At 47.2% G+C, this 21,201-nt stretch overlaps 1 protein-coding gene across 1 annotated transcript in view; it reads right to left on the bottom strand.

Moving 5' to 3' along the window:
• RPS6KA2 (ribosomal protein S6 kinase A2) overlaps positions 1–20,584 on the bottom strand; it is a 356,259-nt gene extending 335,675 nt beyond the window's left edge. The window contains exons 1-2 of the mRNA XM_030928285.1: positions 20,482–20,584; positions 20,335–20,385 (exon numbers count right to left, since the gene is read on the bottom strand). Coding sequence (XP_030784145.1) covers positions 20,335–20,385; positions 20,482–20,526 — 96 coding nt within the window. The 5' untranslated portion in view covers positions 20,527–20,584. The remainder of the gene's footprint in view (positions 1–20,334; positions 20,386–20,481) is intronic.
• Between the last annotated feature and the right edge of the window lie 617 nt (positions 20,585–21,201).

Below are 21,201 nucleotides of genomic sequence, written 5' to 3'. Positions count from 1 at the left end.
GATTGGCGTGCACTGCAGTGCTGCAGAGACATCAGGTGTGCTCCCTCCCTGTGTCCTCAGCTTCTCCCCTGAGTGGGTGCTCACCAGCTTAGGGCCCCACCCCAACCCTCGAGGTCTCTGGGATTCCCTGAGTTCTCACCAGCCTTGGAGGCCCCAAGTCACCCCAGCCGGTGCACACACATCTGTGACACACTCCTCCCACACAGTCTCCCTCAGTCCCTCTTGACCCCCTCCTCCTCAGACACACGCCTTCCCGGGGCCTATACTTGTCAATCCCTAGACATCCCTGATTGCTTCCTGCATGCCCAGGCTCTGTGCTTGCTGGCCCAGGCACCGTTCTCCGTGCCTCTCCTTACTGTGTCACAATGGGGGTTTCTGCATCTGTGCTGTCTCCCCTTCTACTGTGGCTGGGGATGGCAGGTGCCACCCGAGTTCGAACTCCTTGAGCATCCTTTGTGCCTAGAACATGCCAGACACGCAGCACAGATGAGTGTCATTGGTCTGGGACATTGCCACGGAAGTCTCCAGCCCTCGTGCATGAAAAAGAGAAGAGTGACAAGGACCATACTCAGGAGGTCAGGAACTCTAGCTGAGAATTGGTCTAAAGCAATGGAAATGGGAAATTCTGTAAATCCAGGCTCTGCTCCTTGGAATCATTTAGAAACTGGCCGAGGGCTGAGCCATCCCTCTTGCTGGGTAGACTGTGATCATATTCAGGAGGAAAAGTACAACTCTCTGAGCGGACAAATTCTATTTGCCTAAACAGAGGCGAGGCCGCTGACACTCTGGAAAGTGTGAAGCGTGCTTTTGTGACCGAAGCTGGCCTCTGCATCCCCTAACTCAGCACCTCACAAAGTTTATAACCCTCACGCAGTGCCACCAAGCTGCAGGTGATGGCCGGCCTCCAGGTTCAGCAGTGAAATAGCCAAGCAGTAAGATCTTACAGCATTACTTCCGCAAATCAGCAGGAAGTTTTGTCAGCCCCGTGCTCCTCCCTGACACCTCAAAAAGCCTGCTTCCAAGCCGCCTGCTTGTTCTTCCCAAGGTGGAGGCAAGACCAGTGCACACCGGCCAGGTGCGTTCAGGAAGGGGTGGAGATTATACAGGAATTCAGATGAATTCCAGGGAAGGCAGCTGCCAGGGTCCCGTCAAATGCACAGTCACAGGAGGGCTTCCCCTGGGTCAGCCAGCTGGGCTCTGGTCTGCTCTGCAGCAGGAGGCAACTGAGCAGAGCCTGTAACCCCTCAGAGCAGGCAAAGCTGCACCACAGGGCGTGGAGGAGGTCCAGGCCGGCCAGCCCCAGACAGATAACAGATGGCAACAGGGGCTTGGGGCTTGGCTTGTCTGCTGGCCTAGGTGTCTGGAATGGCTGGGCCGCCATTGGAGCCGTGGAAAGAGGGGTCCAAGTGTCTGAGCTTGGAATCAAGGTATTCCCAAATTTTCCACTCAAAGCCCCACAAGTTTCCATTTCCCACCACAGCCAGTTGGATTAGACTTGGCACCATTCGCAACCTAGTGAAGTCCAGCGCTTAGCTGATTTGGGGATTCTATGCAAAGCCAAACAGTGGCACAGACTCCAGGAAATCTACAGAACGAACAGAACATGTCTTCATGATGATTCAAGGTCAGGCCCTGTGGAGCAAGGACAGCATGGAGCACAGAAGCCAGACTTCTTGGAGAAAGGGGCCCCAGAAGACAAAGGGGCCAGCACAGGCCAGCCAAAGAGTACCTGAGACCTCAAAGGTGACACCAGGTCCGTTTATACCTGGATATTTTATATCTTGCTCTGTAGGCTGTATCCATGCCTCACGTGCATTTGTTAGAAGTTAGATAAAACAATGCTTATTATTTTAAATAAAGACATTGTTTCTAACTATTTTAATCATTAATAACCTGTGATCTTCCAGATGGGCCAGCCTAGCAACTTGGGCGGTAGAGCCACAACCTGGGTCCTCTGTGAGTATGATGAAGACATCACACAGAGTAAACAGCCTCTGAAACACAGGTCTGTGAAGTGTATCCACAGTCACCAAAGAGCAAGACCAGAGTACATACTTTACCAACCTCAGCTTCACATTCAGGAGTGAGGGAACATACTGAAGTCTAGAGAGGCCATTTAGAATAAATGGAAAGAGAAACTTAAGAGACAGAAAGGCAGAGAGAGATTTTTAAAAATCTTATTTTATAATTAGTAAAAATATAGGAATATAGTCACTCCAAAAAGTGACATTAGCTAAGAACATTAATGGGTTATTCAACATTTAAATTAATTCAAAGATGATAGACCCATAATGATGATTAAGGTTATTATAGAAGAGGATGATTCGTGGTATTAGAGATCATTTACTCAAACCCTTGTATTTTAAAAGAAAGAAAGACTGAGACTAACAGAGTTCATTCATTTCTCTCAAAGGTAAAGCAGGGATCAGGACCTGGTTCTCCCACCTGCTGTCCCCACACCATTTTGCGTGGTTATTAGCCTCTTCCCCTGACTCTCCCCCTAGTTTTGTGCTTGTCATTGATGGTTTCTTGGTGAAATATGGGTCAAGTAGATGGATACTCTGGGGGTAATGGTGGCCCACTCCCTCACCACTGTGTTAAGCCTTGTATACTCTGCTGAGAAGGTAGATATTTTTGTCCCCTAACTCAGCACCTGGATTTATTTGCTGTGAAATGCAGGGCCCATTCCTACCAACTGTAAGCAATTTATTCTGTGGGTTTAGTCACTGCAGAGGGCAGAACAAGATACCACTCCCTTTATGTGGCATTAAAGCAAACTCCTCTTTGCTGGTGACCCTGTTTCTGTAGGAAGTGTGTGGTTTACCTAGAGCAAAGGGGCTGGCTGTCCTGCCAGACTTAAGCCAGATGTAGGGCTCCATCTATCTTATTCACGGTTTTACCCCAGTCCCCAGCTGGTACAACCTGAGCACTCAATAAAGAAGAATCTAGGCAAGGGAAGAACACTCCTCCTCAGGCTGAACAAAGAGACGCCATCTCTGGTTACACAGCAGCACTCAACTGACTTTCTCATCCATTCTTCACTAAACTCCTTAAAAATTAAATGTTAGTTATAACTTCTGAAAATTGACCTCCGTAAAGAATCAATAATATACTTTAAAACATGTGTAATGCTGTTGGAATTTTTTTCTTGTCTTATATTGAACACAAAATGTCCTCTATTTATATAAAAATCACTGTGTTGACCTTTTTACATGTTCTTCCACAGCTACCTATTAATACTATGATGTCATATTGTAAAAACACACACACACAACAACTCAGATGAGTTTGATAATAAAATCACACAGCAGTTTAAAAATTTATCCACAGGGACATAGAGTTAACAGTTATTATGAAAGTTTGTCACTTCCCTACAAACACATCTTGACTGTTATTTAGATTGTGTTAATGTGTTGTGTTATTATAATAAAGCCCTTATTACTACACTTGTTGTGGTTGTTAAACAGCCGTTAGCAACTATGAAACGGGAAAATACACTGAGCTGCCTTGCCCATGAGTTATCATGGTTAATAATGATAACAGATCAAGAGCTCTGGGATCCTCCACAAGAAGATGCCCGCTTCCCTGAAATTTCAAGAGAGACGACTGTCAGAAACGTACTAACCCAACATAAGCATGATGAGGAACCCCAATTCTGGAAAATGCCCTTGCTCATGCTTGAACTTGATCTGTAATGCACTCCTGTGCCGTCCGTCTTCCCGTGGGAACCCAGCCCCGAGCCCCAGCCACACAAGACCTCAGTCTCCCTGAGGCCTGAGGTGCATGCAGTGATGACTATGCCTGGGACCGCCTTAGTGCCTGGAATGGTTTTTCAGACACAATTCTCACCTATTTTTGCATTTCCCACAATACGTATGTTGGAAGAATCTTGAATAAACAAAAGGTACCAGTTTTAAAAACAAGTGACAGTATTTTAAAACTTAAGCTTTATTATTATTCAGGTGTGGCAGGGCAACAGGTCAGGAGACAACTGTCATCAAAAAGAGAGTTTGTTACTCACAGGCCCCAAGAGAGGCGGCCAAGCCCTGGGGACCACTCAGCGATGCACTGAGCCTGTCTGGAGGCAGAGGGGGTGCAGGGATGCATGGACAGGGGCCTTTCACGTGACTTCTGGGAAAGGAACAGGTGAACCAGGCTGAGCCTGCATGGGACTGACCGGTATGGGCCGTTCCCGTGGGCCCTGCTGGACAAGGGGTTGCCCTGGCTGGCTGGTACTGGGCCCTGGGAGGATTAGGGCCGGGGGATGTGGGCCAGAGTGTGAGAGTCCATAAAGGAGGTGGTGGGGGCGGGCTCTGGATTGGTCGGTTTGCATTTGAAAAGTGCACTCCTGGGTGAGTTGCCTGCTGTGCCTGGGAATTAGAAACCCTGGGGAAGCAGCCTCTCCAGGGCCAGCAAGCCGCCTCCTACTCTCCACTGATGTCAAAGTATCAGATGCAGAAAATGACAAGGCCCGATTAGTGTAGGCGGGTAGAGGTCCCTTTCCCAGTCCTCAGGCTGGTGTGCTGCACCCTCCCAATGCCATGTTTGACCGCTGTGGTCTCAGGGAAGGGCTCTGAGATGGGTGTCCAGCGTGGCGGGCTCAGGCCCCGCCCCGTCACTCACTCACCACCGGGTGAACTTGGGTCAGGAATCTCAACTGTCAGGGCCTCAGCCTCCTCATGTGTGAAATGAAGGGGACGGGTTACGTGATTTCAACGACCCCTTCCAGCTTCCAGATTGCATGGGCCCCTCCTCATAACCTGGAGCACAGAAAATCTATAATCCTGTGCTGGTCAAGGAGCCCAGACCCAGGGCCACTGAATTCCAACAAATGTATAATTCCCTCAGCCAAAGCCGCGGAGGGCTGCCCTGAGGTTTGCTTCCACGCATATTTCTAGGTGGCCTCCGATGGCCCCTGGGGTGAAGGCAGATCTTCCAAGGGCAGCTTGCTGGCCTCTGCCGTGTGGATTCTCGGTAGGAGTGCTTTCTCTACTTTCTGTTTTAGCCTTACTGCCCCAGCCTACAACCTGGGGCACGGCAAAAACCTTATGAAGAGGTGCATAGCACCTCCTAGATGGATACTGTTTGGGGTGCTCACTCCTTTATCCGGTGACCTCTCTAGGAGGACCAGCGGGAGATGTTTCTCACAGGGCTCAGAACAGAAATAGATGTGTTTACCTACACAACTGGGGTTTATTTATTTTGCTTGTTTTGTTTTTGTGTTTCCAGCCTGCCCTGCTGTGCTCCAGTCCTTGAGAATCCAGCAATCTCAGAGTCAGACCCAGGCCCACCTTCCGCAGGGCTGGGGATCCTTTTGACATGCACCGTGGCGACTCCGCTCTGGCCCAGCTTCCTACCACTCCTCCTCCTCTCCTTCACCCGAACAGACACACTCACTGATCGGCTTAGCCTTGTATGAAATATAGGTAAGTTTACTGACATCTTTTGGACATAAGATGGGGTGTCAATAAGGAAATACCCGCATTGATGTGACTTTATTTAAATCAAAGCAAACAACTGCATGAGAAGCTGATGACAAGATGTAACAGACTCAGGGCTGAGCTGGGTAAGGAGCTGAAATTCACACTTAGAGACCTGTCTGTGCTTGTCACGTGTGGATGAGCCAGCTGTTTTCTTTACGCTCAGTTTTCTTAATCCCAAAAGTTGAAGTAAACAACTTTTATTCACCTTATATAATTATTTGAAATAACATTATTTTAGGAGTAATTTCAAAATAAAATGTAAATATTCCTTAAAATTATATTTTGTGGCCAAGGCAGGTGGATCACGAGGTCAGGACATCGAGACCGTGCTGGCTAACACCGTGAAACCCCGTCTCTACTAAAAATACAAAATTAGCCGGGCGTGGTGGTGCATGCCTGTAATCTCAGCTACTTAAGAGGCTGAAGCAGGAGAATCGCTTGAACCCAGGAGGTGGAGGTTGTGGTGAAACGAGATTGCGCCATTGCACTCCAGCCTGGGCAACAAGAGCGAAACTTCGTCTCAAAAAATAAAATAAAATAAAAATAAATACTAAAATAAAATGGGCAACCTTAAGGGCGGGAGGAACAAGGAGTGTTTAATGGGAACAGAGCTTCAGCTTGGGATGATGAAAACATCCTGGAGATGGCGGTGCTGGTGGCTGCCCAGTGTGAATGTACTTAATGCCACCGAACTGTGCACTTAAAAATGGTTAAAACTGAAAAATCTTACACACATTTCACCATTAAAAAAAAAAAAGCAGAAACAATTTTTTAAAGGGCAAACTGCTAGCTCTTGATGAGTTGGTTCTCTTCACCCAAAACTTTACCTTTTAGTAACAGTAAAAATAAACGTCAGCTTTGTCATATTTTCTCCCCTTTGCTTCTGCACTTGCAGAAAAATTCCAGACACCCTTCCCCTCAGTTGTGAAAATACACTTGGGAATAGAAATAGTAAGTTTTCTTGGGCTCAAATACAAGATAAATTAAAAACAAGGCAAACTTCGGCCAGCCAGACACGCGGACCTGCTCTTGGCACCGCTCTGAGACCTGTGTTCATGATCTGTGAGATTTCACTCTGCCCAGAAAACAGCCTGCCCCTGGCCCCTCAAGCTCTGTCACACCTGTGATTTCCCAGCAATAAATAAAAACTGCCAAGCTCCCCGGGACCCCCATTTCCCCCGTGCCCTCCCTTACCTTTCTGAGGAACAGTCTCTGCAGCTTCTTGTGCGGCAGCCTGATCATCATGATGCACTCCCCAGGGCCCTGGGGCCGGGCTCCCCTCGCCGTCCAGCCATTCTGCCAGGGCAGCCGCCACTCCTTTTATCACCTCTTGGGCTGCTGCGCCCGCCCTCACCAGGCAGCTGCACCGCACAGCCCCTCTTCCCTCCCCTCACCCCTCTCCGGGCAGCCACAGATTCCCAAGCCAGGAGCCCTGCCCCTCACAGGCACCAGCTGTGAGGTGAAAATGCTCTGGCTGCAGACAAAACGCCCCCTTTGCAAACTCAGAAGCAAAGGAGAGAAGCTGAGAAAACCTCAGCCCCAAGGCTGGCCATCTCCTCTGATGCGAACGTGAAGTTACTCATGCTGCTCCGAATCCAGCAGGCTGGAACACAACATCTGGCAGAAGCCGGCAAAGCAGAAGCGTCACTTGGAGTCAATAAAATGTCAGAAACCGTCAAAGACACTCTGAGGGGCAGGCCTGAGGTCCTCGCCAATGCACACCTGCCCACCTGCCCACAGCCAGGCTGGCAACGTGCCTTAGCAGCACATGAAAAGACACCTCGGTCCTTCTCTGTGTCATTTAAACAGAAAGGAGGAGCCAGTGGTAGGAGGAAGGTGAATGAAAATGGTTGCTTATTTCTTTAGGCGGCACTGGGTCAATGAATGCACACCAAGGGTGCAAGGATGGCATCACCCTGTATTACCCCTTCAGATGATGCCTCTGCCCCAGAGACAGGCACGTGCACATGCACGCACGCTCTGTCTCCAACCTCCTCCTGGGCTAACTCGGATATGTTCTCTCTGGCTAACATAAACATTTGCTTTGTTTTCCTGATCAAAACTGAGTTCCCACATTTCCAGAACATCGGCCCCTTTCTTGCTTTCACTTGCCATGGAGCCCTGCCTTGGTGCCGCCAGAAGTGTCCAGGGCTCCACGTGATTGGCAGCTGCTGAGTGCAGGCGGCAGGTTCAGAGTCAGACCCAGGACACTGGCGGAGTTTCCTTTGCTTACTGGTATAGCTTCTTGTTAATACATAAACAGCCTTCTCTGAAAACCTACAGATGCAACAGAAGAGACCTACCAACTGACAGTCGCCTTTGAGATGACAGACAATAGAGGTCATGGCTAAGGATGCAGGTATGGAAATAAACATATAAAAACACAGGACGTGAAAAGAAGGAATCAAAGGCAAAGAGGAAATTTAAGACTGAAATGGATAGAAATGACCTTGATTTAGGGCAGTGCGGTGCTGAAAGACGGGGTCCTGTCCACACCTTCCTTATTCCAAGACATTGAGATAAAGAATATTTCCTTCCCAATCAGACAGAAATAGTTGAAGTGCAATTGTCCTTTCTCCAGTGGTTGCATTTCAGGAAACGGGTTCTACCAAAACAACTTTTCACCCATTTTGTGGCTTCCAGAGCACACATGGTGTATGTTCTTTCCTTTGAATGCAGAGCTGATTAAAACTCATTTATCCAGGTCAATGTTGCATTCGTGTGTGTGTGTATGTGTGTGTGTGTGTATGTGTGTGTGTGCCTGTGTGTGTGCAGGTGTGTGTGATCTACACAGATACATACATACTTGAGGTAAATAACAACGGAGAGGAGCTTTGGTCAGTCCTTCAGAGGGATTTCCTAAGGTATCATTTTTATTAACCCTAGTTTCCACTATAGGAACTTTATTAAGAATCTATAATATAACGTCTTTAGAAACATATGCCATACATCTGCCATGATATACACTTTTTTTTCTATTCTGGAGTCGTTGGCAAATATTACATTCTAAGCAGAACGGTCACACTTCTGAGCTGTTACTTTGAGAAGAGAGCACGGTTTGTTCACAGGCCAAGTTATGGCAACAGAAGAAAATGCCTCTGTCTTCCAAAATTTCTCAATTACCTTTTGCTACTTTTGCTGGCACAAAATAATAACACCAGGAGATTAACAGAAACTAAGGCTCTTTCTAGTCTCACCAAATTTCGCATGCATGATTTTATTTGGGTCTCAGCACTGCGGGAGTGTTTCAGCCTTGACTTCTCTCTGTCAAATCATCAGGAGCTTTAAAACAATCCCAGTTCTGTTTCTTTTCCCTAAAATGAATGCACATCCACATTTCACCTCTTTGAAAATGCTGGATCTTAAAATACATGTGCAGCCTTTCACAGAAATAGGCACTCCTGCTTCCTGGAAACACACTGGTGATGTCTTCTTACACCGTCTACCACTAGCTGCAGCCTCAGCTCCTGCGGAAGACGCAGCTGCAACCCAGTCCGTATCCTCGCCCAGTGGTCAACGCAGTGCCATTCCCACCATCGTACAGAGAGGTTTGTGCTCTGTAGAGCCCTACTGCACGGGATTTCTAAGTGTCAAAGGAGGACAATATATTTTCCTGAAAACTTAACTCTGTGGTCCTTCATAAATACTTTTTTAATTTTAAAATATATAGTATTCAGGCTTGATTGAGATTTGGAAATTTTTACTAAATTTTTGTTTGAGGGTGTGGTGTTGGGCCCGGTATTGTTTCAAATACACAGGAATGAAAATGGAAGGTTTCTTTTCACTGTCTGTAACCTACTCAATTGGTTGGCAAAGATGCGCAGCTCATGTAGGGAAGTGTTCCCAGCTTAGGCAAATCAGTGGCCCCTGGGGATGGCGATTTGGAGAGACGAAGGTGGGCTCACTTTGGTGAACAAATATTTCCCTAGGTTATTTTGCACACAGAGTAAAATTAAAACGCTTCTTAAGAAATTGCAAACATTGTGTTTACAACTGTGTAAACATCTTCTTTTAAGGATATATTGAGCTGGTCTAATCCCCAAAGAAAAAATACCCAAGAGTCAAGCAAAGCAATTGAACTACATCAAAGATGAACTCACCAAAGCTATCTACTGAATGTCAGGGTGATGAGATCATTGCACAGAGTACGTGAGCACCACCCCTGTCCCCATCCGTTCTGGTTTGAGACTGTGAGGACTCCAGGTCGATTCTACCATTCCTGGCAACAGGAAACCAGCATAGGTTAGATTACTGCAAGCCACGAGAAAGCTTGAAAATGACTCGGCCAAAAATGTTCATCTTTCCTGCACCACATATTTTGCTGGAATTGCTTAAAACAGCCTGCTCACTGGCAATCCCTCTTCCTATTTCCAACCTGATGGCAACGTGCATGGATACTGAGTTGGGGAAAGGAGAATCGGATGGGGGAAATGGAGACGCAAAGGGTCTGAATAATCCTCAACTACAGTGATTTGGTTTTTGGTATCTGTATTTACAGTTATCCTAAATGCAACTCAATCCAAACTTCCATAAGAATTAAAAGGAAATTTTCCAGGACTTGGTACTTTTGAAAGTGCATTAGCAAAATCAATCAGGCCTTTGGTCTCTGGCTAAATGGTGGTTGTGTGAGAGCTAGAGGGTTTGCAATGGAAACCTTTCATTTTTAATGGCATTTAATCACAGGTGGATGTGAGTTTGTAAACTGAATGTTGTCATGGTGATGATGGCAAGAAATTGCCTTTTATTTATTTTTGAGACCGAGTCTCGCTTTGTCGCCCAGGCTGGAGTGCAGTGGTGTGATCTTGGCTCACTACAACCTCCGCCTCCCGGGTTTAAGCAATTCTCGTATTTTAGCCTCTCAAGTAGCTGGGATGATAGGCACGTGCCACCACATCCGGCTAAATTTTTTATTTTTAGTAGAGACAGGATTTCACCATGTTGCCCAGGCTGGTCTCGAACTCCTGACCTCAAGTGATCCACTCGCCTCAGCCTCCTAAAGTGCTGGGATTACAGGCATGGGCCACCCCACCTGGCCACCTTTTATTTTATGCCATGGGAAATCTTTATAACAATCTTGGCTTACTCATCTACCAAATACATTTTTAAAGACATTATTTTGAAAACATCTCCGGCTAATTGGTGAAAAGCAGCTATCACTGTGTATTGGCTACGGCTTTAAAAGCATTGCTATTGTTGTCATGTAAGCATCCATCCTCCAGCAGCAGAACCAAAATGCTCACAAATTCAGCCCAAAGAATAAACAACCACCATGCAGCAGAAAGCATCTGTTTCGTGTTTCCATTAGACCATCAGCAGCTCAGCCTGGAAGCAATATTTTGTGTCTTCCTCTGGAAAACCTAGTAGTTCACTTCCATATCTTTGGACCCATAGAGAATCAGACGGATGACTTTAGCCTTTGTTGAAGACACCGCTGGGAGTGAACTGTACCTTTCCCCTTCCTAGGCCCCGGTGAGATAGGAAGGCGGGACTGTATGGCTGTGTCCTATCTGTTGGGAATGGAGTGGAAGGGAAATGTCTCCTGGCATTTGAGGCACTGTGGAGGGCGCAAGTTATCCCCTGCACCTCAGTTTCACGGCGAGAACAAAGAGCCCAGGGAGGGTAGAGCTCCAGATGGGGTAACCTTGTCTCCCAGCCCCCTGGACCTCTGAGAAAGTGGCCAAGGATAGCCCTGCCGGTGACCTCATGGGAAAGAAGCCTTGCAGACAGGAGTGAGAAGTAGGCCCTGTCACAGGAAGGCCCTGGTGTCACCACAGAGGTACACGGTCTGTCCCATCTGGACCAAGACAAGTGACAGAAACCTTAGGTACTGGTTTCACCAAAAGGAAACTGAGGCCCAAAGAGGCCACACAGCCCAGGCACTAGGACAGTGGTGTCCCTGTGTCCACCCCTCTGTCTCCTCACGTTTTACCACATTCTCCCTCAGACGCAAAACCAAATTGTGGTCGCTCTTTACCACTTAGCCCTGTTGGCTCAACCTTAGCACTGTTCAAGGCAATCAGTATGCATGTGTGTGTGCATGCAGTGTGCGTGTATGTTTGTAAGTCTAAGGTAATCGGTATGCATGAGTGTGTGTATGCAGTGTGCATGTGTGTGTTTGTATGTCTAAGACAATCGGTATGCATGTGTGTGCATGCACTGTGCATGAGTGTGTTTGTATGTCTAAGGCAATCGGTATGCATGTGTGTGCATGCAGTGTACGTGTGTGTGTTTATATGTCTATGCGCATGTGTGTGTGTGTGCATGTTAAAGGGAGGAGGGAACATGAAGTTCAAATTGCCCCACAGCACCTGGCGTGGTCCCTAGCACATGGAGTGTGTAAAGTCACGTTCTTAAGTGAAAGTATCTTGGGAAACTGGCCTCATTTTCCCTTATGGAGCTGATCTCGAATCACTCAGGATCTCGCACCGAGCTGTAAGCCAGCACCAGGCTTACACCCTGCTGTGTACCGCGGTCCCTGAGAGACTCACTCAGCCTCACGTGAAAGTCCTGTTTGCTCCCAGTTCACAGGTAAATAAATCAACAGCTCCACAGAGAAGGAATAGCACCTTCCCATCCGGTCCACTCCCAGGAAACGACCTTCACTCCTGCCCCGACTTTCAGGAGTCAACATGGAAAGGGGAGCAAGCCATGACCCTGAGCCTTGCACCACGAGATCTGAGGCCTGTGGGCACCAAGGCTACCGCAGAACGCAGGTGGAAACACAGGTACACAGGTGACCTTCCGTGGGTCAAAGAAACGGTTTCACATGCTTCTGTGATAATAGCTGCAAGCATGAATAAAGTCCAGTTTTCTTTGGAAGTTATTGATGGGTTCAGCGGCTCTCCTCAATGCATGGATAGCAAAAATATAGCTACTATAAGGTGGGGTCTGTGATTTATTGTCATTAAATTTCAAACAGAGAGTCTTAAACTAAAAATATTTGGGACCCAGTAACGGAGAAGTCCCAGCAGCAGTATCAGCATCATCGAAGGAAACACATTTCCTGCCTTACAGGTTCTGGTTTCCAGGTTTAGCTGAAGCCCGTCAGGGGGCATTCACTTAGCATGGAAAAAGCAATGTTAAGAATAATTTTAAATTCTTTTGGAGTCATTAAAGGGTTACATTAAGAAAATGGAAAAATGTGATTTCCACAAAATAAATTGCAAGAGTAAATTATCTTTGATTTCAGTAAATGCCTACATCATAGAATCACAGTTAAGACCCTAAAGCCACACGGCTCAGTTCAAATCCATGACTCCACCACTTGGCTGTGTCACCTGGTACAACTTAATTGCCTCCATGCTCTCATCTGTAGAATGGGAGAGAGCAGTAATGAGAGTGACTACTTCCTCTGGTTGTGAGGGTCACACGAGTTGGCACTGTAAGGTGCTGAGAACATAGTCAGTATTCTGTAAGGATTTACCAAAGAAAAGCAAAGGAAAAACAGGAGCAAAGAAGGGAAACCTGGATTTCCTTGGGGGAACAACCTTGGACACCGAAAGTTAGTAAGAAAGAGCTGTCCATTTCTTTACCACCTCCCTGTACGGATCAGAGCATGGAGAAAAGGCATTTTGTAGGCAGCGAGGCGCCGCACAGATGGACGGCGATGACTTTGTTAGTTCGCTGCTACAAATCAAGTCCCAAGGGCCCCATGGTAATAACCAAGTACAGACAATCCCAGCAAATCCAGAGCTGTGCCTGTCCATGTACCGCGAGAAAGAGGCGCACCCAGCAGTCCTTTGAAGATTGTTTTCAGATCCATGACGGCACAACCGGCCTTGTCCATGTCCGCCACCAAATGCTGAATTGTGTGGCCGACACAACACTGTCCATGACCTGCTGTAAAGCAACTTCTGTTAGGGTTCTTGTTGTTCAGTTGGAAAGAATGTGAAGTGTTTGGGGAGTTGTGAGCGTGAGGAATTGCCATGTGCGGGGCTTCTGAGTGTCCCGTGCCTTGCGTCGCTCCCCGCTCTGAGGACCATGTGGTGCCGGGACTCCACTCCCACTGGGGAGGGCATGAGTCAGAGGGTGAGAGAAATGAGGCTGAGCCCCACCTCAGGGCTGGGAAGAGACCTGGCACTGCACACCGCAGTGTGGTCAGGGTCATTGAAGGCCAGGGACATTTTAGTGATGGGCAGAGGGAAGAACACCAGGAGGTGCCTGAAGAGGAAGACTGTGAAGTGGGAGGAAGGGTAGGAGGTTCTGCCCCAGGGTGGCCAAGGAGCAGGATGCTCCCTAAAGGAAGGTGTCAAGAACGGCAAGCCCTGAGGAGGTGCTGGAATGCAAGGATCAGGTCTAACAGCATGGGACCCGCACTTCTCTCCTCACAAGGCAGATCAGTGAAGCTGAAGGAGTGAAATCTGGCCACAGTGAGAAGGCAGGCGAGGGTGGTTGCAGGAAGGCTGGAGGCCATGCCCCAGGCCTAGGTGGGGAAGCAGAGTGGGGCAGGGAGCAGGGGGTTGGGGAGGAGTCAGGGTCCCTGTCACTGACCACACTGAGTGTGGCTGCACTTCCCCAGGCACAGCCGGGTGCTCTCACGCTGTGAAAAACAAACCAGAAGGAGCCTGCAGCCATGAGCCCACAACCCCTGACAATGCGAGGAAGATGTGGCACAGGGACTCGGACAGCGGCCACCACAGTGACACCTACATCCATGCAAGCACCTGTGTAAACACATGCTACAGTCACATGCTACGTATTTCACACATTTACACACTACACAACGTGTGTGTTCATATACATGTGAATCAACACACATATGCAGGAACAACAAAGCACTTCCACAGCCTTGAACATCAACTTTCGTGCAGTTTTTTTAAAAATTATGTACAGAGAGGAGTGGGTAGGGAGGGAGAGAGAGAGGAAAAAAAAAACCAGAATGATCAGCAGAGGGAGAGTTAAAGCCTTCATTCGGCATTCACTGCATTCACATGTTCAAGCCTTGATGTTCTCTACTGAGTTCTGTCCTCTCAACATACACCCATGGAGGTGGCATGACCTTCCCAAGACCAAATGGCCAATGGGGCGACCCCGCCTGGGTCTCTCAGCTGCAGCCTGGGGCTTTCTCCTCCCTGCCAGCTCCAGAGCAGGTGGCAGGAGGAACAGCCACTGTGCTGAACAAGGAAAGGACCTAGAAGTTAGGCCACGTGAAGAGAACCACAGCCCTGGAGTGAGCCTCCAAGTGACCGGCCAGCATGGGTAGTATGTGCGGCATCTCTGGACTCATAAACAGTGCTCCTGACACTGGACTCCACAAAGCTGAGTGCCATAGGAAGCTCCCAGATGTTGCCAGGGCTGCAGGTCAGCAGGCGCACCCAACACACCAGCCCTCAAGTAGAGGACGCTCCGGGACGTGTGGTGACAACCCACAGCCACGAGCACAGTCAGCCCTCCTTAGCTGTGGCCCCTGCACCTGCTCCCACCTCCAAGATCCCTGCTGCCCACTTAGTGTGGGATGAAATAGGTTCCTTATTACATCCGCAGCCCAGGGACAGGCTCAGTGTGCACCAACACATTGAGGCTCAATAAATCCTGCAGTAATAACAAGATAATGACTTTAACTTTTAGTAGATTATAAAGGATAACCATCATTCCCAATAGCTCTTATTTTCTGAGACCTTGATTTAGAAAGTGCTGGCTTAAAGTGGTGTAGAAGGTGTAAGATGTGGAACTGGCATTTCAGTAAGAAAATTCAAAGAGCATCTTACTTTTTTGAAAGACACGGGGCTAAGCATCACATTTTAGATGCATGACTGAGCGATTTACTTAATTGTTTTGAGCTTCATCTCCTCATCTGTAAAATGGCAATACTAAAAGTAATATAAAGAAACAGTGATTATGAAAAAATTGGCTGGGGCAATGGCAGGCACTCGGTGACTAGCAGCTCTTCTGAACAGGGTAAGGGAGGTTGAATATATGCTCCCTTCACGGTGACACGGTCCTCCAGCCTGTTACAAACAAAACAGTTAACCACTTTCCAGTTCACTGAAGGTCAATGTCGTAATGGCTGTGATTATGATGTAAGAAACTCTCAGGGTGAATTACAAATTCCAAACAAAACATTCCCTTTGGGTAGCCTGAGGTATATAATTATCATGATGACGTCTTTTGGGTTGCACTGGTAAGTGGCAGTGACTTGTTCAATTAATGGATTCAATACTTCGTTTCATGTCAGTGAATAGAGGATACCTTCAATTGGTGAAATTGCCTGAGATACAAGACCTATCCACGTCACTAAACCCAAGATACACTGAATAACTTAAATCCGTACCGTATCATCACCCAATGATAATAGTGCTATTTAAAAAATTTTTAGAATAAGTTGAGCCTTAACTTTAAGCCTATTGCTTAAATTATATTTAACTTTGAAATATAATTATTGTACTAGCAATATAGATTTCTTTGGAAATTATAAAAATATGAAGAAAATAAAAATTACATATAATTCTACAACTGAATGAAAAGCCTTGGTAATTTTTGGATTTGTGTGCATGTGTGTTTTCCTTTCAAACTTTTTTTCTAAAAATCCTACCTGTTTCTATAAGGAGTGAGGAGGTGGGCTATAGCTGAATATGATAAAACATTGGATCTACATTTTTTCCCCTGAAATTAATTTTTGATTTTTCTCCAGCTATCCCAAAAAGACATTTGTAAGTATGACCTCAATCGAAGGATTTTTTCTAGCTCAAATTCTAACCCTGATTACACCACTATTTTCTGCTGAAGTGCAATGCACAGATTTTGAAAGCCCACCCAGTGACTCAAGTAACGACAGGAAGGAAAAGGAATTTGTCTCTTCAGTGGTTGTTCGGGGATGGAATGCACAACAGCACAGAGGTTGCAAGGTGCTCCTTTTTAGCTGCAAGTATCTCCTTTTGCTGCCACCCCTCTTCCAGAAGCTTCCCTCAGCACCCCACTCACCCCACAGTGTCTGCACCCAGCTGCATGGCCCTGCGGGCCTAATGTGCCTCTCCTCCCTTGGCTTTGTTTACAAGTCCAAGGAACATGCCTCCCAACTCCCGAGCCCTGCTGCACCCAGATGTCTGCACCAACTCACCGCTACAAGAGTGAATGAAGGTCCCTCCCTTACCTGGGGGTTGCCCTAGCAAAGAGGAAGGGCTCAGCTATCTGCGGGAAGAGACGGCTCCACACTGGAATTTTTGTCTCTGGAAACAGACTGAAGAACCAGACTCTTAAATTTTGTTACCGAGATTCTGCCCAGTTTTTAGTGTAGCCTATCACCTCCCTATGAGCAACGCCATCAAAAAGCCAAATACACCTGTGACTACTGTCTCACACACTTCAGCTTGCAAGGCAGAGGCATAGAACGCTTTGATGAAAAAGACAGAGGAAAACAGAAAAATCACCCCTCTAGCCAAGACCACAAAGGCCGCGCAGATCAGTGTGGCCCGGATCAATGTGGTCCAGAGGTGAAAGCATGGTTAGAGGAAGACAAAACGGAAGGAGAAGCCAACTCGTGCTCCCTTCAGGATCCTAGTCGGAAAATTAATTTTGTGACTCAGCTAAGGGATGCTGCTGTCACCCAGGAACCCTTCAGGCTGAGCTCCACTTGCCAGCAAGCCTCAAAGGGACTCAGGAAGGGTGAACATTCAGCCAGAATGTGTTGAGTGTCCACAGTGTTCCAGGCTTCACCCCCGCACTGCAGCTCCCTAAGTTGCTTTGCAAAGGACTCAGTTTGAGTCACCTCATTATTTTATTTGCCTATCAAGTTACCTGACAAAAGAACACATTGTTTCCCAAATTATTAAGAACTAAAGACAACACCTCCACAAACACATACACACACACACACCCTGGTGTCAGGCAGCCGGCCGACACAGAGTGTGTGCATGGATTGCTAACCACGGCAGAGCCTGCTCTCACTGTTTGGGTGCAAACCTTGGGGGTTTTATTGTTCCGCGACTGGAGTCTGCCTCTGTGTCCCCACGTGTAAAATCGCTACCTTGGCCACCGCTGCACCGTAATAAGAGTGCTCACATTTCTGTCCTTCCAATAGCTGGAAATCTGAGGAACAATTACTTTTTCTTTATTCAAGTCCCACACAATTGACAGGTGGCGGATCAATGCAGCTCTATAACACAGGGCATGTGTGTTCACTTCGAAGCCTGTAAGAAAAGGGAAGAAAGAGGAGGAGACCCAGAGAGGGCCTCAGCGGGCAGCAGTGGCCCGGGACGAACTCCCCCTGTTCTGGTTGAGGTTGGGTGTGGACAAAAGAAAACATCCTCCCTTTGGAACTGGAACCTCCTTTGTGTCTCTTCTAAAATTTCATTTTTTATAAAGGCAAATACATAAAGAGTGAAATCATGATGGAGAAAGAGGACATACAATTAGCTGTGGAACTAGAGGCACCTTGCAGGACTCATTAGGCAAAATCCATGAAAGACGCTGACTGCTGTGTTAGTGCCATCCATGCTTCTGGGACCGTCCTGGTGAGCAGCCGAATGTTGCTTAGCGAAGCAGCAGGGGCACCTGCCTCTGCCTCAGAGGCTCAGTCTGTGTTAGGAGTTTCAGCAGAAGACCCTGGAATCCTCTAACCTGGTATAACAATCTGTTGAACATCAACTTTCGTGGAGTCTTTTTAAAAATTATGTACAGAGAGGAGTGGGTAGGGAGGGAGAGAGAGGGGGAAAAAAAAACCAGAATGATCAGCAGAGGGAGAGTTAAAGCCTTCATTTGGCAATCACTGCTGCCTTCCTACCTTGTCAGACTTCTGGACTGCTCCTGGGTGATGCTGTGTGAGATCTGATTTGCGTTTTTTATCCTAAACCTATGGGGTTCCTGCCTATCAAATTCAAAGCGAATCTGGGAACATTGCCAGGAGTTTAACCTGCTCCAAGGCTAAAGGCAGTGGAGGGGATTCTGCTGGCCCTCAGCCCACAGAGACCCTGTGGCCACATGGCTCCTGGGGTTCTCCCATGCTTTGACCCTAGGATGTGACCAGACACAGTGTCCTGGCAGAAACAGCCGCTCACCTGGGAACACTTTCCAATTCCAACTATGGCACTTATGGCTAACACCTGGCCGGCCTGGCTGTTAATTTAGGAAGGAACGGCTCTCCAAGGGTGCCCACACCCTACCCCAGCCCTGAACTCAGTGTGCAGCACCCACCAGACCCATGCTTGTGCCACTGGCCCAGCGTTCACTGCTATGACCAAGAGAGGAGAAACACCCAGTATTGGAACGTGTCATCTTTCTGTAGAGTGCTCAGGCTAGGTGTGAATTGGGATGATATAGATAATAATAAAACTTTTCATTTGCCAAGAAACACAGTTTGTCACACATTTGGATAAAGCCACATCAAGTTTTGCTAAGAATCACCAATTATAGCCTGACTCTTTTTTTCTTGAATAGATTATGGACCAGACTGACAAGAGATTATGAGAAACGAATAGAAGACTGTGTTCCTCCCATGCCAGCAGGCCTTGTTTGCTGAGGTGATATAAGTTAGGATGTAATCCAAACTGGGGAGTCAGTCATTTGCCTAACCCCTTAGCTGAAATAGTCAGAACCAGCTTGAGATTCTGTGTGCCCACTCATCACCTTTGCACAGTCACCATCAACCGTACAAAACACAAGTTCCACAGTCCAATAAGGAGACTCAAGTTATGCAAAATGCGTTCAGACCCAGATAGTAGTACCACAAGTATTGAAAAAGTAAAACAGTGGAATTCAAGTGTCAAGCATTGTTGGCAATGGAATGCAGCAGGGACCTCTCCTCCAGGATTTGGGACCACCTAAAACCAGGTAGGACTCGGCCTCTCCCGTCAGGGACTTGCAGGCCCCGGCGACCGCGCTGAGAAAAGGCAGCCACACCCTTGTGCAGTGCCCTCCCTGGGCAGCTCCAAGGGCCACCTGCTGCCCAGCAAGACCCCTGTGGCAGAGCTCATGCTGTCCTCAGAAGACCTTTTTAACCTTATTATTATATTTTTGCTTTTTAGCTTCAGGAAAGCTGCCAGAAAATCAGGAGTATTTTCGTTTCACGTGAACTACAGCACAGTTTAAGACATCAGCGTAGATGAGAATAAGCTCAACCAGAAACCAACTTCCAATGACCCGTTTGGCACCTACAGGGAGCAGACCCATTTAGCCTGCGGCGACCACTGCAGAGGCGCGGCTCCAAGGATGACCAATCCCATGGCATCACAACTGCACGTGGCGTGATTACTGACTTATTACATTTCACCTGCGTGATCCAGCCCAAAGGGATTGAAAACAGCCATTAAACTATCTTCAAAAATGTTTTGTTAATAAAGGTATTAAAACCAGATAGATACTTGAAATAGGAGAAATCTACCTCCATCTAAAATTATCTATTTTAGTCCTAATTCCTAGAAAAACTGTTGCTGAGCCACACACACGAGTCAGCAACCAACCCGCAAACCGGGAGGACAGACACAGCCCTGGGCAGCTTCAGCACCCACCTTTGCCTCGCTGTCATGGCTCGCTTCTGCCTCTGGTAATTCCAGCTTATTTTGAAGGCACATCATAGTTTTAAAAGGAATATTGGACATAAAGTGATGCACAGATTCAGAATCAAACTCAAATCATAATACATCGCAAGATGACATCCCCAGTTTAGCACGCTAGGCAGCCGCTGCTGTACAAGGACGTTACTGCATAAAGCACTCGGATTCCCCACAGGATACCAAAAAATTCACATTTTCCTGTGGAGTGGTCCAGCCTTCTAAAAGCTCTTCATGGCTTGCCTTGCTGGACTCTGGGCACCGTGAAACAACTCAATAAACTGAACAAGACTTTATGTTTAACTTTAAAAAAAAAATGTAACTCACGTGAACATGGAAAAAAACGAACCCACAGGAATGCTTCTTACCTCTGCGGATCCAGCTACCTTTGTCTTGGAGGCAGCTGAGTCACTTTTGCCCTGTGAAAATGGAAACGAAGAAAGAATTCCTTTAAGTCACAGGACATATTTACAGTCAGCAACTTCATTAGCAAGGGGCATTACTACCATACTCACCAGGCCTGTGAGCTTTTTGTTTCTAAACATTAATCTCCACATCATTTTAAATAATTGGAGGAGTTTCTTTCGCGTTCAGGAAGCCCTTTAGCGAAAAGCCTACAGAAGAAAGGAACTTGCGACTTTTGCACAACTTTTAAAATTTAGCCAAAGGAAGTGATGGTGTTCCCATCACCAACCTCAAACCTCAACGGAAAGAAAGTCACTCTTTCAAGCTCCAAATGTACAGCATTTATCTTCCGAGCTACACATCAGTGATGAGCAGGCAAATGCTTTCAGGTGACTCTAAACTCTAGTCTATGGAAGAGGCTCATTCCAGCTATTTCAATCTGTAGATTTCATCTTCATCCGTAATACGCTCGCATACAACTAGTTAAAATTCCAATCATGCTTGGTCCCAGGGCTTAAACCCAGAAGCGCATGTGTCTAGGGGGCCTTTCTTCTTCCCAAGGCTCTTTTTGGCCAGCATGGTTTGGAGGTGACCTGAAGATTTTACTCAGCAACGTGGTTTTAGGACCGTTGAGAGCAGAGACAACGGCTACCCTTACTGCTGCACGTTCCATACTGTAGGGGCCACATTTCCATTTTCTACTTTCTCCTTTAGCCTTTTCCTGCCACATTTCTATTCTGTTCTCTGTTCCTTGGCTGATACCCACTGAAATATAAGAGATGAAGGAAGAAGCCAGAATTCAAATGAAATCTCCTTTGCCCCTGCTGATG

Source organism: Rhinopithecus roxellana, chromosome 4 (assembly GCF_007565055.1).
Source record: "Rhinopithecus roxellana isolate Shanxi Qingling chromosome 4, ASM756505v1, whole genome shotgun sequence".
Taxonomy (NCBI): domain Eukaryota; kingdom Metazoa; phylum Chordata; class Mammalia; order Primates; family Cercopithecidae; genus Rhinopithecus; species Rhinopithecus roxellana.
Note: the sequence above shows the minus strand (reverse complement) of the source record. Positions and strands in the feature narration are given on the sequence as shown.